The sequence below is a fragment of the Solanum tuberosum genome, unplaced genomic scaffold (assembly GCF_000226075.1).
Source record: "Solanum tuberosum cultivar DM 1-3 516 R44 unplaced genomic scaffold, SolTub_3.0 scf00032, whole genome shotgun sequence".
In the NCBI taxonomy this organism is placed as follows: domain Eukaryota; kingdom Viridiplantae; phylum Streptophyta; class Magnoliopsida; order Solanales; family Solanaceae; genus Solanum; species Solanum tuberosum.
Window position 1 is genome coordinate 1,343,435 of NW_006238958.1, and position 13,686 is coordinate 1,357,120.

Sequence of the window (13,686 nt, forward strand, 5' to 3'; positions counted from 1 at the left end):
ATTCAAGCTCAGCCTGTTACGACAATTTGAGCGCTCTCAATTTTACCAATCTGATCCCTATGCTTGAATTATCTTAAAACCCCTACCCCCACCCCTCTATACACACCCTCCCCCTTAAGTGACGTTTTCTAATTATTTTTTTTTATAATACATAGTTTATTTTATAACTAACTTATTACGTATTTACATTTCTTATTGGAATGATATCAACTAAATAATTAAAGATAATTTAGACAAAAAAAATAAAAAAACCACAACCACCTAATATTTCACGTAGAAAATTCACAAACAAAATGTTCAGGTATACTATCATTATCATTGAACAATTCGACCATGAGTGATGGGATAAAACATTAAATATTACTCCATATATCACAAATCATAATATTTAAAGAACATTTTTGTACATTAAACATATTTCAAATTTTTGACTTTAATATTCACGGTTAATTGTGCAACTATTAGGACTCAGAATTCATTAATGAAACATGATTGATATTATTAGAGAGTCCTACATCGAATTATATTACTTATATGATATATAACAATCCTTCTTTTATGAACTAGTTTTTATGGTTACGGATAAGTATCACTTTACCCACACCGATCAAATAACTTTCGTAGAGATTATTTCATGAAACATCCGTACATTTATATTATATGATACAGACCCATCCTTCTTTTATAAACTAATTTTTATAATTACCGATAAGTATCATTTTACCCACACCGATCAAATAACCTTTCGCAGAGATCATTTCATGAAACATCCATACATAAATTAAATTAGGACTAGAAAATATTCTTAACTAATAAATCATAATTAAATAATTATCATAAATACCATAAATAACAAATTCTAAACTACTAAGATATCTTATTCTCAATTTGTTTCCTACAGATTTCTGATTAATTATGGACTTAAAAGTAAATCAAATGAAATGATCATATTATAGATGTAATAACATTTTAGTTAGTGTAATTTGTACTTTAGAGGAAAGGTTTAAGAAAGGAAGTTAAGGTTAGAGAACCCAAAACTTGGGTAAAATGTTTAGATTTATTTATTGAAGATGAGACAATAACAATAAAGATGAAATAAAGACAAAATTGCAGCATTTGTGGATATGCTCTTCTCAATGATTAGGAAGTAAAATATCTTGTAGTAGTGAAAAGAAAAATTGACACCTCCTACTTATTTACTCCACCATTTATGTCTCTACACTTCACTTCTTTCTGATTCATTACCACAATTACTTGTTCAGCAAACACCTTTTACATTTACTTTTTACAACATGATTACAGAATTAGAGAACATTTTCATATACTCTCTTTATATCTTTAGTTCTAATTTATATGACACATGTTTAGAGCGTGACCTAGTCAATAAATTGGTTGAGAATCATGAGGATTCAGGTTCATCCGTTGAGACAAAAACACTTGTGAGTCTTCCTATTTGTGTTAGCCTTGGTGTGACAGGTATTCCATTCAATTAGTCGAAGTGTGTGAAAGTTGGCTCGGACACCACAGTCGTCAAAATAAATAAATTATGTGACACACTTTTTAATTAATTACGTCTTAGAAATGATGTCACATTTCTAGCACTGGTGGAAGTGCTTCGCCCAGACCTCTGGTCTCGGGTTCGATCCCTGGGTATGGAGAAAATCTTGTTGGGAGCGCCACCGCCGAATGGGCCCTGCAGAGTGCGATTCGAATTTAGTCGGAGCTCCAATGTGGGCTCCGGACACCAAGTGGGAAACCAAAAAAAAAACTTAACTCAACTTGAAATTACATATTTATCCTCAATAAAATTATTTATACAAATAATCAACCTGTTTTAGATGACAAATTTTTTAAAAAAAACTTATTTTCTTTAATAAATTTATATAAAATCAAACAGTGTCACATAAATTAAAATGAAAATAATAATTTCTTTCTTAAATTTTGCATCAAATATTAGACTAACAAATTAAAATTGAAAGATTACTTTTTTATGTTTAACCAAAACTGTAAAATTTTAAAGATATTAATACTCGTATTTCCAAAATTTGGTAGCACGTGAAAACTTGACTTGTTTCACTCTGTATGCATTTTATTGGATGGGATTGGAAACAGGCTGTAGTCTTTGAGTTTTCCACCTACCCTACCCCCAAACCTTCTGACACGCCACTTAAGAAGAAAAAGGAAATAAAAATAGAATTGAAAATGAAGAAAATTTATAAGAAAAATAAATAAGAGAAGTATTGAAAATACTTTCGAATTTGACTTAAATTGTTAGTTTCATTCTAAATTATTGACAGTTTAAAAACATTCTTTTACTTGTCTAATTAAACTTAGATACATCCTGATACAAGTGACCTCAAACTCTTGTAAGAGCATGAAACTCTTAATAAAAAATTGAGAGAAATGTTGAAAATATTTCTAAACTTAGTGAGAATTTAGGGGTGTATTTTACTCATATTGCAAGATCGAAGGTGTATTTAAAGTTCAATTAATCAAATAAGAGGATATTTTTAAGATTGTCAATAGATTAAAACTGAAACTAATGATGCGCGTTGAATTTAAGGTACTTTCAATATGTTCGGAATAAATTAAGTGAAAAGAACATATCCAATCATTTTGGTATTTTGAATCCACTAATCGATTAAGTTAAATTCGTTTTATGGTGCATCCATTAAAGGAAAAACAATTAGGAGAGGTAGAAGTCCAAATACAAATTTAAAAAAAATGAATGTATTTACATATTAAGTAGAATCAATATTAGTATTTCTAATTATTCAAAATCTATAAAATTAAAAATTAAAATCTAGCTCCACCTTTATTTCAAGTATTTCCTTAATTTTAGGACTTGAGTCCAAAACCTCTTATTATAGTCCTAGTGTTATTAAGTTATTTTGACGCCAATTGAATTGATTTTAAGACTCCAATTTATATCTCTTATCACCAAAAGAAAAAAGAAAAACTTTTCTTGACATAATTACAGGTAATAAATTACATTTGTCCCCTAATTAACTATTGAGATTAAAAAATAATAATAATCATAATTAAGTAATTAAACTTTGTAAAAAGTACATGTCATACCATTGATTTGATGTATGCAGTACTTTCTCATTCCCTCTTGTTAAGTAAGAAAATTGACCTTTCCTATTCTACTTTTTTCGTCATGGTAGGTACTTAGACATAGATTTGATTGAAAGTTAAACAATTTCCTTTTTTGAATTTAAAGTTCAGAAAATGAATTTGAGAGTAAACATTGTATATTTGTATTTAAACATACATTCTTGGAAAAATGTAAATTTTTTTGAGTGATTTTATTTTATTTTTTAAAAAAAAACTAACCAAAAAATTAGTACAATGTATTACAGTTATGCCTCATAATATGTGTCATGTTTTATTTTAGAGAGTAAAATTGAATTAGCATTGATCAACATTGTAAGATATAACTTTTCATTATATTGATACAAGTAGAAGTATAACTTATAGTAATGCTTTTCGTATATATATATTTAATATCTAAATCGTAATTATAAATTATTGAATTAATCTAATTCAACCAAACTTTAAAAATTATCGAATAGCAAAATATGATAGTTAATATGAGACGAAAACCACTAAAAGGTGTGGTGCAATGGATATGTGACAGTTCATCCCTTAATTAGAGATCTCGATTTCGAGCCTTAATATGAAAAAAATCTTTAATAGAGAATATTGACTCTACATCTTACATGAGTATCGAACATCAAACATAAAATCAAAAGAAAAAAATAAGGAAGAAAGGAATTTTAACAACTAAGGAGTTCTATTTTGTTCAAATAAGGTTCATTCCCAAATAAAGAAAAAAAGGAAAATATTTTTAAAATGAAAAAAAAGAGAGGCTCAAAGCATAAACCCTAGACAACCCTCCCATCTCTATTTGTTTGCCACGTGTCATCAGCCACAAACTCCATGGATTTCTCCCCCTTATTACCAAACCCCCTACCACTTCTCCATCTTCTTCTTCTTCTTCTTCTTCTTCCTCCTCCTCTGCTCTGTTTCTCTCTCAATTTTCTCTCCTACCAAACCGCCGCAAAATTCAACCAGAATGAAAAACAGCAAGCAGAACGAACTGTGTGATTTGTTTCATAATCCATCTAAAGATGAAATTGAAGTAGTAGAAATTCTACTCGATCTCGAAAATCTAGTGAGAGAGAGACAATATTGTTCGGTAATTTGGGGTTCTAAGAAAAGGAGATCTAATCGACGCATCGATTCTTCTTCTTCTCCCGTCGTCAACTCATCAAGTTCTATTCAAGGAAGTTCGAAAATCGATGAAAACGAAATTGAACCAAAAATTAAAGCTGAAGTTACTAGCCCTGCTACTCCTCTTTCATTTTCCCCAAGTGAATCTGATGAAAAATCCAAACATTCTTCTCGAAAAAGCTATAAACGAAAGGTACTATTCTCAACTCTCTCTCTTCTTCTTCTTCTTCGTGAATTCATAATTGTTAATTGATTTTCAAACTTGTTTTCTACGATTCGATATCTGTTTCTTTTTTCTCTCTATTAACCAGTTTCAATGCCTTCTCCCCTGTTTCGGATAATTTTTGTTTTATGAAAGTGGGTTATTTTTAATAGAATTTTCAACTTCGTTTCAACAATGATAACATACGCAGTGAAATCTCACAAATAGAGTCAACTGTTTTTGAAAAATCCTCGACTAGAAATTTAAATCTTGTTGCAAGAAATTTTTATCTTTATGATTGGGAATTTGGTGAATGATTTGAGTATTAAAATTGTTGATTGGTTTGCAGACGAGGGAGGAGTTAGTGGATAAAATAAAACAATTATCTCAATGCAGAGAATCGCTTACAGGGGTAAGTTTGTAAATTCCGTTAACATAAATTTTGTTTTTATTTTCTTTTCCTAAATTATCCTCTGTCTTCTTTTATTTTTTTTCTTGATATATTTTATTTATTTATTGCTGGAAATGGAATTTGTACAGGAAGTGGAGAATGTTCGTAATTACTACAACAATCAAAAAGCTTATAATTTGAAGTTGAAAGCAATGAAAGAAGAGGTAAATATTCATCTCTATTTTTGGTAAAAATGTTTACTATTTTCTCACTTATTTGAGATTTGTGATTGTGGCTGGGGGTGGGGGTGGGGTTGCATAATTTGTCCACAAAATTGATCATTTGCTACACTAATAGTATGAAAGAACGTTTACGTTATCAGTATAATTTAACTCGTGATAACATATTATTACTCTATTTTTGCAGTTTAATTATTAGCTTACGACAAAAAGTGTATAATTTAACTTGTGATGACATATTATTTCTCTATTTTTTCGAGTTTGCTTATTAGTTTATGATAAAAAATGTATAATTTAACTCATGATAACATATTATTACTCTATTTTTCAAGTTCCCTTGTTAGCAATCAGCTTCTTCCTTCGCGTAATCTACGGGATAACCACCTCCTTGTTACGTTGCATTTTGTGATTTTCCGCTTCGTTAATTACAGGTAACAAGAATGGTGAATTTCCAAGGGGCTGGTGTTAATTTAGGTCAACTTTACGGTAATCCTGGAATAGAGCCCAATCGTCAACAGCCGTTCATTATGGATCAGGTTGCTTCAAGATCAGAAGCTTTCCATAGATTTCAGTACCCATTGGGCCAGCTGCAACAGGCCCAACATTTGTACTCAAATGGGTTGGGCCCAGGCCCAATGGGCCTTCCGGATCTGAATGTTACGGTGGACGAGGCTTTCGCATTGGACCCGTTCGATATCGATAGAATGAATGTTGAAAGGAAGGCCCAATATGCTGAAGCTAGAAGGAAGAGGAGGATTAAAAGAATAGAAATTAAGAATTCATCTGGTTTTATTAGACCACCAAGAAGGAGATAGTAGGTAATTGTTGTATTTTTGATCCCTCCATAGAATGATAGTATTATTTTTTTTGAGCGATACGGAAGGCCAATCGAGCAAAGCTCTATTTTTTTGCTTTCGTTATGTCGCTAAGTGAAATTGTATCGTACATTAGTTGATGAGCTATAATGATGTACGTATACTTTTCATTGATCGTATAAACAAAATATTCCCCTGGATTTAGGTTTTGATTTTGATTTTTTCACAATTGGATTATTTTGCATGACATTTTGGTATTGAATGGTCAAGAGAATTCTGAGGTCTCAAATTCAAAATTTAGTGGAAAAAAAAAATCATTAGGTGATTCTTCTCGCATGTCCTAGCCCCTAGGTATCTCATGGAATTAGTCGAGGTGGGCAAAAGTTAGCTTGGACACTCCCGAATATAATCAAATATTAAAAATGTATGTCTTAAACTCTTAGAATCACTTATCATGTTGTTTTATCAATATATTAAAGAATGAGAAAATTTTCAAAATGTCAATATCTAGTTATTGTCTTTGATTATTGGACGCGTGGATCTTTGTACTATTCGGAAAGGCATAATGGATCAAAATATCTGTAGTTAGATTGATTTTGTTCTGTCCCAAGTAACTTGGATACTTAATAGGCCCAAATCTATAAAACTGGGCTATTAACTAGGTCAACACAAAACTAGGTTTAGGGTTTGGAGACTGCTACTAAATATACTAACACTTGTGACTAAAATTTCTCTCTAGGCTATGTGAAAAATGTTGTCTTTTCTTTCTCTTGTCATTGTTTGAGTTAATTTATGTGCACATCAACTAATTTCACGATAACTCATTCTCTTTGTGTTGTGTTTTCTGTTAGAGTTTGATTGAAAATTCATTGCAAAAGGGGTATGCTGACGATGACATTATTGTTGAGGATATAAGAAGCTCAAACTTTATTGAAGTTTGAGCGATGCTTTTTCCTATTACTTCCATGACTCTGATGCATAATTTATCCCAATTACCTTATATTTATTGCATTTTTTTCTTTGTTGGCAAAATTAAGTGCTTTCATGGCGAGATTATGTTGGCTATTTTGTTTTTGTTGATATAATTTGATGGTCGCCTTACACTTGGATTCCAATTATGTGTACAAAAGAAGTTTAATTAAATGAATTTAGGTTTAATCAGGTCTTTTGAACCTAACTATTAAGTCAATTTATGTTGTAGGATTTGTCATAATTGAAAAGGCCAAACACATTGATTCTTTAATTTGATCTCAATTTTAATGTTGGTACTTTAATTCATACTTGTTTTAGTTAGAATATATTTTGGTTCTCCCATTCATAATCAATAATTGAATAACTGGAAATAGAAACAATAAGGTGGGATGATGAAATAGCCATATTTCACTATATAATTTGGGGAAGAAGCAGATGAAAGAAGCTGAATATTATTTTCCTTTTCTATATTTCTTTAAAAACACTTTGATTAGCTAATCAAATCATTGTGTCATTTTTTTATTGGATATTTTGGTCCAAATTCATGTGCGTAGAGTCCAAGTACCTTTAAGGGCGTTCAGCAAAAAAAAAGTACCTTTAAGGGCAAGGATACGCTCGTGAAACCCCCTTATTGTTCTTTCGAAACATGAATGATATAATTGGTGGAAAAAATGCCTTAAATATAAGAGAATTTGAGAATTGGCTATGGATTACGGGCTAAATATAATAAGGGACTGAGAATTGGTTATGAATTACGGGTTAAAGAGAAATGAAATGTTTCTCCAATGTAAATATGCAATAGCATTCAGGGAAAAAAAAGATGAATCAAATGTAATAAAATAACTGCTAGAGAATATTATTTAGAGGAGTACGGATGCATATTTTAAATTATTATACTAGAATAGTATCTTAAGTGCAAGAAACCGCAATACACAAACAAGTATAAGAAGCTACTGTAATACAGTATATTCATATAGACCAATAAAAGACATTTCATTTCTCAACAAACCAAACACAAAGTTCAAATGAAGAGAAGACAATAGGAAACATAACAAGTTCACTTTGGCAGAAATTGAACAAACCAACAAATATCAAATGTAGACAAGTCTTTAGGATTCATATTGATGATCATCAGCGGCCTCATCATCATACTCTTCCTCATCATCTGCTGTAGCATCCTGGTATTGTTGATATTCTGCAACCAAATCATTCATGTTGCTCTCGGCTTCAGTGAACTCCATTTCATCCATTCCTTCACCTGTGTACCAATGCAAGAAAGCCTTGCGCCTGAACATGGCAGTAAACTGCTCACTCACCCTTCTAAACATCTCCTGAATGGAGGTTGAATTGCCAACAAATGTGGATGCCATCTTCAGCCCAGTTGGTGGGATATCACACACACTAGACTTGACATTGTTAGGGATCCATTCAACAAAGTAGGATGAGTTCTTGTTCTGCACATTGATCATCTGTTCATCTACCTCCTTTGTGCTCATCTTACCCCTAAACATGGCAGAAGCTGTCAGGTAACGTCCATGACGTGGATCTGCGGCGCACATCATGTTCTTGGCATCCCACATTTGTTGAGTAAGCTCTGGCACTGTTAGGGATATGTATTGCTGTGATCCACGAGAGGTTAGTGGGGCAAATCCCACCATGAAGAAGTGAAGACGTGGGAAGGGGATTAAATTCACAGCCAATTTCCTCAGGTCTGAGTTCAGCTGGCCAGGGAATCTCAAACAGCAAGTAACACCACTCATGGTTGCAGAGATCAAATGGTTCAAGTCACCAACTACAAGAGAAAATAGGCAAAATTAATCATTTGCTTACTTAAACTTGCAGATCATATTATTGGTTACCACTAAAGAGAAACACTTACAACTTGGAGTAGTGAGCTTCAAAGTCCTGAAACAAATATCATATAGAGCTTCGTTGTCAAGGACCATACATTCATCAGCATTCTCCACCAATTGGTGCACAGACAATGTAGCATTGTATGGTTCTACAACAGTGTCAGACACCTTTGGAGAAGGGAAAACAGAGAATGTGAGCATCATCCTGTCTGGATACTCCTCCCTTACCTTGGAAATCAGTAGTGTTCCCATGCCAGATCCAGTCCCTCCACCAAGTGAGTGACAAACCTGGAATCCTGATCCACACAATAAAGAATATAAATCAGTCAACTACCACCCCTCAATCAATAAATGGTAATAATTGTAGAAATAGGATCACCAAATTGATGCATCAAACATATAAAGATTATTCAATAGATACTATCACTTGTCCAGAAATTTTCAAGAAAGAAGCAGTGTGTATAAGATCTTAGATAAATTTCCAAAACTGGAAGGAAAAGGAAAACAAGACGATTGACTAATATTGCCATCAGTAAGATCCAGACACATCATAAATCTCAGTACTCGATCATGAACTCTAAGAGAGTATGACTTGTTGTGAGATGCATAATGAGAAAGTTAAATTTATCCTTCTGCTAGACTATACAATTTTATGCCAATCATTTGTGTGCTCTATGAGATTCAAGCTTTATATGAACATTCAAATGTGCACATACGCATCAGCATTATTTCTACCTTGAGTTGTTAACAGCAAATATAGGCATTTGCATTATAGATCATACGATTACACATGAGTAAAAGAGATCTGTATACAACCGACTATGCTACCGTACGTACATTCATAGAAACAACAAACAAGCATCAAAACAAGATCAAATTCGGTTACATCTAGGCTATGTCAACTATAAGCACATACATCGGACCAATTAGCATAGGATTTGGAATGAAAATGAGGAAGAGATCTAGTATAGGCACTTCTAAAGGCACTGTCAACTATAAACTCATACATCGGGTCAATTAGCATAGGATTTGGAATGACAATAAGAAAGGGATCTAATGTATGCACTGTTAACTACCAATCGGAATAATAAGTAAGCAATTCGCAATGAAAACGAAAAACAGAAACTAAAGGCAACAGGCACATTCATAAACGAAATGAAAATTCGATTAGAAATGAACAAAACCTTGCAAGCAATCACAATTCTCCGCTTCTTTACGAACAACATCGAGAACAGCATCGATCAACTCAGCGCCTTCAGTATAATGACCTTTCGCCCAGTTATTCCCAGCACCAGACTGTCCAAACACAAAGTTATCAGGACGGAAGATCTGTCCATAGGGACCAGATCTGATACTATCCATAGTACCAGGCTCTAGATCCATAAGCACAGCCCTAGGAACATAACGTCCACCAGAAGCTTCATTGAAATAAACATTGATACGTTCAAGTTGAAGATCGGACTCAGCGGCAGTTCCTTTGTAACGTCCAGTAGGATCAACACCGTGTTCATCACAGATAACTTCCCAGAATTTGGAACCGATTTGGTTTCCACATTGTCCTCCTTGAATGTGAAGGATTTCTCTCATTTTCTCTTAGTTTTTTTGTGAAAAAATTGATGAGAGAATGAGAGAGAAGAAGAAGAAGAGATGAAGATGTAGATGAAGGGAGAAATGGGAAAGAGAGTGATATTTCTAGTGGTAATGGGGAGAGGCGGGAATACATAAACACGCAATAACTGATGGACCCTACATTATAGGGTGAGAAGAATATGGGTCCCACGATTTTCACCACCGATATTTTTGGCATCCATTATTTTCTTTTTGTACTCTTCTTAACGCACAATAAATTAATTTAATTTAATTAAATAATCTCTTTTATCATCTCAAATATTTTCTTTTCTTTCAACAAAATGTTTATTTTTAGAAGAAAAAAAATTAGTGACTTGTTATTATTTTTTATTAGTGTAGAATAATGTTGATTAAAAATAAGTTGTTATGAGAAAGATATATGTGATGTTTTGGGAGTTTTGATAAATACTTTTATGATTGAAGGAATTAAATGTTTTTTTTTTCTAAGGGGATGAATAAATCTTAAAAGTTAGGTAACGCATATATAGACATATGTTGATTTAGGATTTGAATCCATTGACCATTTGAGTTATTGGGTTGAATTTTGATATTACTAAATATGTTTCTTCGTTGAGTTCAATCAAATTCAGCGCTTCTACTATACATCCCACTTAGTAATTAAGCAGTCATTTAAATTTATATTTATCAACACAATAATTGAATATTAAAAAAAAACAAAAAGAAGAATAACATAGGATGGAAATAGATAGTTACTAAGTGTATAAGGTCATTCAAATTTATATATATTAATCAATGAATTTGAATCGTGCACTGCAGAATGCTTATAACTGTTTAAATTATAACCTTGTTGAGTATCATATTTTCTTATCCTTGATGTAGCTCCTCACATATATAGTAATGTTTGAATCGTGATCAAGTTCTCTACTCAACTTGAACTTTTTCTGTTTTTGCTTTGCTTTGAATTACTCTATTTATTAACCTTATTGTAATCACTTAACACACAAAAATAACCTTTAAAAGCCTACAAACTAGTAGTAGTAGTTGTAGATCCAATCAAATTTTGTCAAAAAGTGGATAGAAGTGTTGAAGAATATTTTGTGTTTAATTACTAGAAACAATCTGGAAACTTAAACAATCATTTGGATCAAGAACTCAATTATTATCATTTCATTACTGTTTTCACCTCCATTATTTCATTCACGTGGCTTGTTTCTTTTTTATTACTAATATATAAGTTTTTTCACGAGCACAAACCCCACAGCCAGTGAGGTATTTATGATATTTGTGGTGTTGACAGCTACTGATTTTTTGTCTCAATTACTATATGGTTCGTCTACTTGCAATATTTTTTTTCAAGTATCCTATCGTGATCACCACCTAATATTATTTTCACTATGTTTTTTTATTTATGAGATGCCAACTCCAACTACTGTACTAGATGGGGACAACAGCAGAGTTTTAGATCTGAATAATGGTACACTTCAATGCTTGAGCTCATCCACATAAAACTGATCTAAAAAAGATTCCACAAATATTAACTGAATTCATTACTTTCAACTTTGACTTCACCAATGCGTTTTCGATTAGTCATGATCAGCCAAAAATGCTAATTTAACCTGTTTAAGACGATCTATCGAAATGTGACTATGAGAATCCAGAACAAACAAAATGACGAAATAGGTAATAAAATTGCTTCTACTTCTTTACCTTTTTTATAATGTTCAAGAGTAAACTTGATTCAGAGGATCTGTAAAGTTTTTCCATTTGTTTGAAAGAGACTTGATTTTGAAAGGATAAGGGCATGAATATAACACATACTTATATGCTATATTGCTCCGACTCTCTGGAAATCTCCAGAAGTAGTGCATTTTTGGAGGATCCGGCACAGGGTGTGGCTCTTGTTTTGTAGAGTCCACGCAACATAGCTTTTATCATTTGCTATTATCATAAAAGACTATTCATTACCACAACAGACCAGAATCACAGAAAATATTATCAAAATAGAAATTAGAAAAACATACGAAATTAGAAAGTTGTTAGGTCCTTTTGGGGTCTTTCTTCTGCACATATGGAAACATTACAATACAAAGATCAACAGCTAAAGACTTGAATACAGGACGTCACCAAAATGTAGAACAAACGAATTCTTGTAACAGCTGCTTTCATCGATTTTGAAGCATGGATTCGTTGCAGTATTTCTTGAAATTCAAGCATTCTTCCACAATGAAATCACTGCAAAATTTGATTTCAAAAAGTAGTGTTAGTGACACAAATAGCAACCTTTTTCATCATACAAGCAGCAACAAGTGGAAACTTACAAGATCCGCTCAGCCATATCTGATGTTTCCCATCTGGGACTCCACGGGTATTCAGTAGTGACTGGAGACTTGATGGGCAGACCTTGAGAATTAAAGTGCTATACAAACATGCCAATGCACAGATATGAGCACCCAGTCAATCGATACTACAACAACTACTACTACACCTCGCCATCAAAAGTTTTCGCACAAAGTAAGCACAAACAGATGAGTGGAAGGGCAAAAGCTGAGAAGTATGCCACTCCTATCACAGAATGGCGGGCAAGAATTGGGGGGCATAACCACTACATTTTTTCACAAAAAGGTTCTATGCTTAATATTACATGCTCATGAAGGCAAACTAAAAGCCCTCGATTATTACAAACAACCATACCAAAATATCTAAAATCCTGTCACGATATCTTTCTCAAAAAAAAATCATGTCACGTTATTGAACAACAACATCAACAACATAACCAGTGAAATCCTACAAGTGGGGGATCTGCAGAGAGTAGAGTGTATGTAGACCTTACCCCTACCTCGTGGGGTAGAGAGGTTGTTTCCACCCTCAGCTCAAGTGTGGCAAATCAAAAGAAAAGGTACATGGAGAAAAGAATAAAATATAGTAAAGGTAAGAAGGCACCAATATAGTTCAAGGGGACCTACACAAACTATTTTACCTGGGAACTCTGAAGCATCAAACTTGGCTGCTGCTTAGGGAACTGAAGTGGGATGGCAACATGAACCTAAAATATCAAGGATATTATAAGATTTATCTACTAATAATCGATCATCAATAACATTTCGATATAAGCAGCACAAGCAAAGATATTCAATCATGGGAACATGGTCTCCAGTCAGCATGTCAAACAAAGCTTTATCTTGTGGAAGAAAAAAGAGCAACGTATTTGCTGAACGAATTGCAACTATAGGTAAGACCATGACCTGTTTCTCTATGCTTTTGAGTTATTCTTATAGATGTATGGACTATTTTGTATCAGGTGTTTGCATTCATTTGAAATTCTACTCAATTTCCCATCGTTCTTCAGCTATCAAAGTCTTCTCCCCCCCCCCCCCCCCCCCCCCCCCCC

General features: G+C 32.9%; 3 protein-coding genes across 3 annotated transcripts in view; 1 reads left to right on the forward strand and 2 right to left on the reverse strand.

The window, feature by feature from the left end:
- Positions 1-3,858: 3,858 nt before the first annotated feature.
- Positions 3,859-6,101, forward strand: LOC102599006 (uncharacterized). Its single transcript, XM_006341993.2, has 4 exons — positions 3,859-4,429; positions 4,788-4,850; positions 4,979-5,053; positions 5,500-6,101. Exons 1-4 carry the CDS (start codon positions 4,079-4,081, stop codon positions 5,881-5,883), a joined length of 873 nt encoding a protein of 290 aa, XP_006342055.1. The 5' UTR covers positions 3,859-4,078; the 3' UTR covers positions 5,884-6,101.
- A 1,863-nt stretch (positions 6,102-7,964) lies between these two features.
- Positions 7,965-10,295, reverse strand: LOC102577624 (beta-tubulin-like protein). The gene is given in 3 exon segments (NM_001288449.1): positions 7,965-8,647; positions 8,735-9,004; positions 9,893-10,295. Coding segments are annotated over 3 exon segments (1,356 nt in total).
- Positions 10,296-12,239: 1,944 nt separating this feature from the next.
- Positions 12,240-13,686, reverse strand: part of LOC102599655 (BRCA1-A complex subunit BRE) — a 6,686-nt gene continuing 5,239 nt past the window's right edge. The window contains exons 11-13 of the mRNA XM_006341995.2: positions 13,276-13,341; positions 12,617-12,714; positions 12,240-12,530 (exon numbers count right to left, since the gene is read on the reverse strand). Of these exons, the coding sequence (XP_006342057.1) occupies positions 12,461-12,530; positions 12,617-12,714; positions 13,276-13,341 (234 nt within the window). The 3' untranslated portion in view covers positions 12,240-12,460. The remainder of the gene's footprint in view (positions 12,531-12,616; positions 12,715-13,275; positions 13,342-13,686) is intronic.

Bases quoted from the DNA above. Each gene is read 5' to 3' on its own strand.
- LOC102599006 (XM_006341993.2), top strand. From the start codon at position 4,079: ATGAAAAACAGCAAGCAGAACGAACTGTGTGATTTGTTTCATAATCCA. The intron at 4,430-4,787 runs GTACTATTCTCA...ATTGGTTTGCAG, and splicing joins GAAAAAGCTATAAACGAAAG to ACGAGGGAGGAGTTAGTGGA. The intron at 4,851-4,978 runs GTAAGTTTGTAA...GAATTTGTACAG, and splicing joins GCAGAGAATCGCTTACAGGG to GAAGTGGAGAATGTTCGTAA.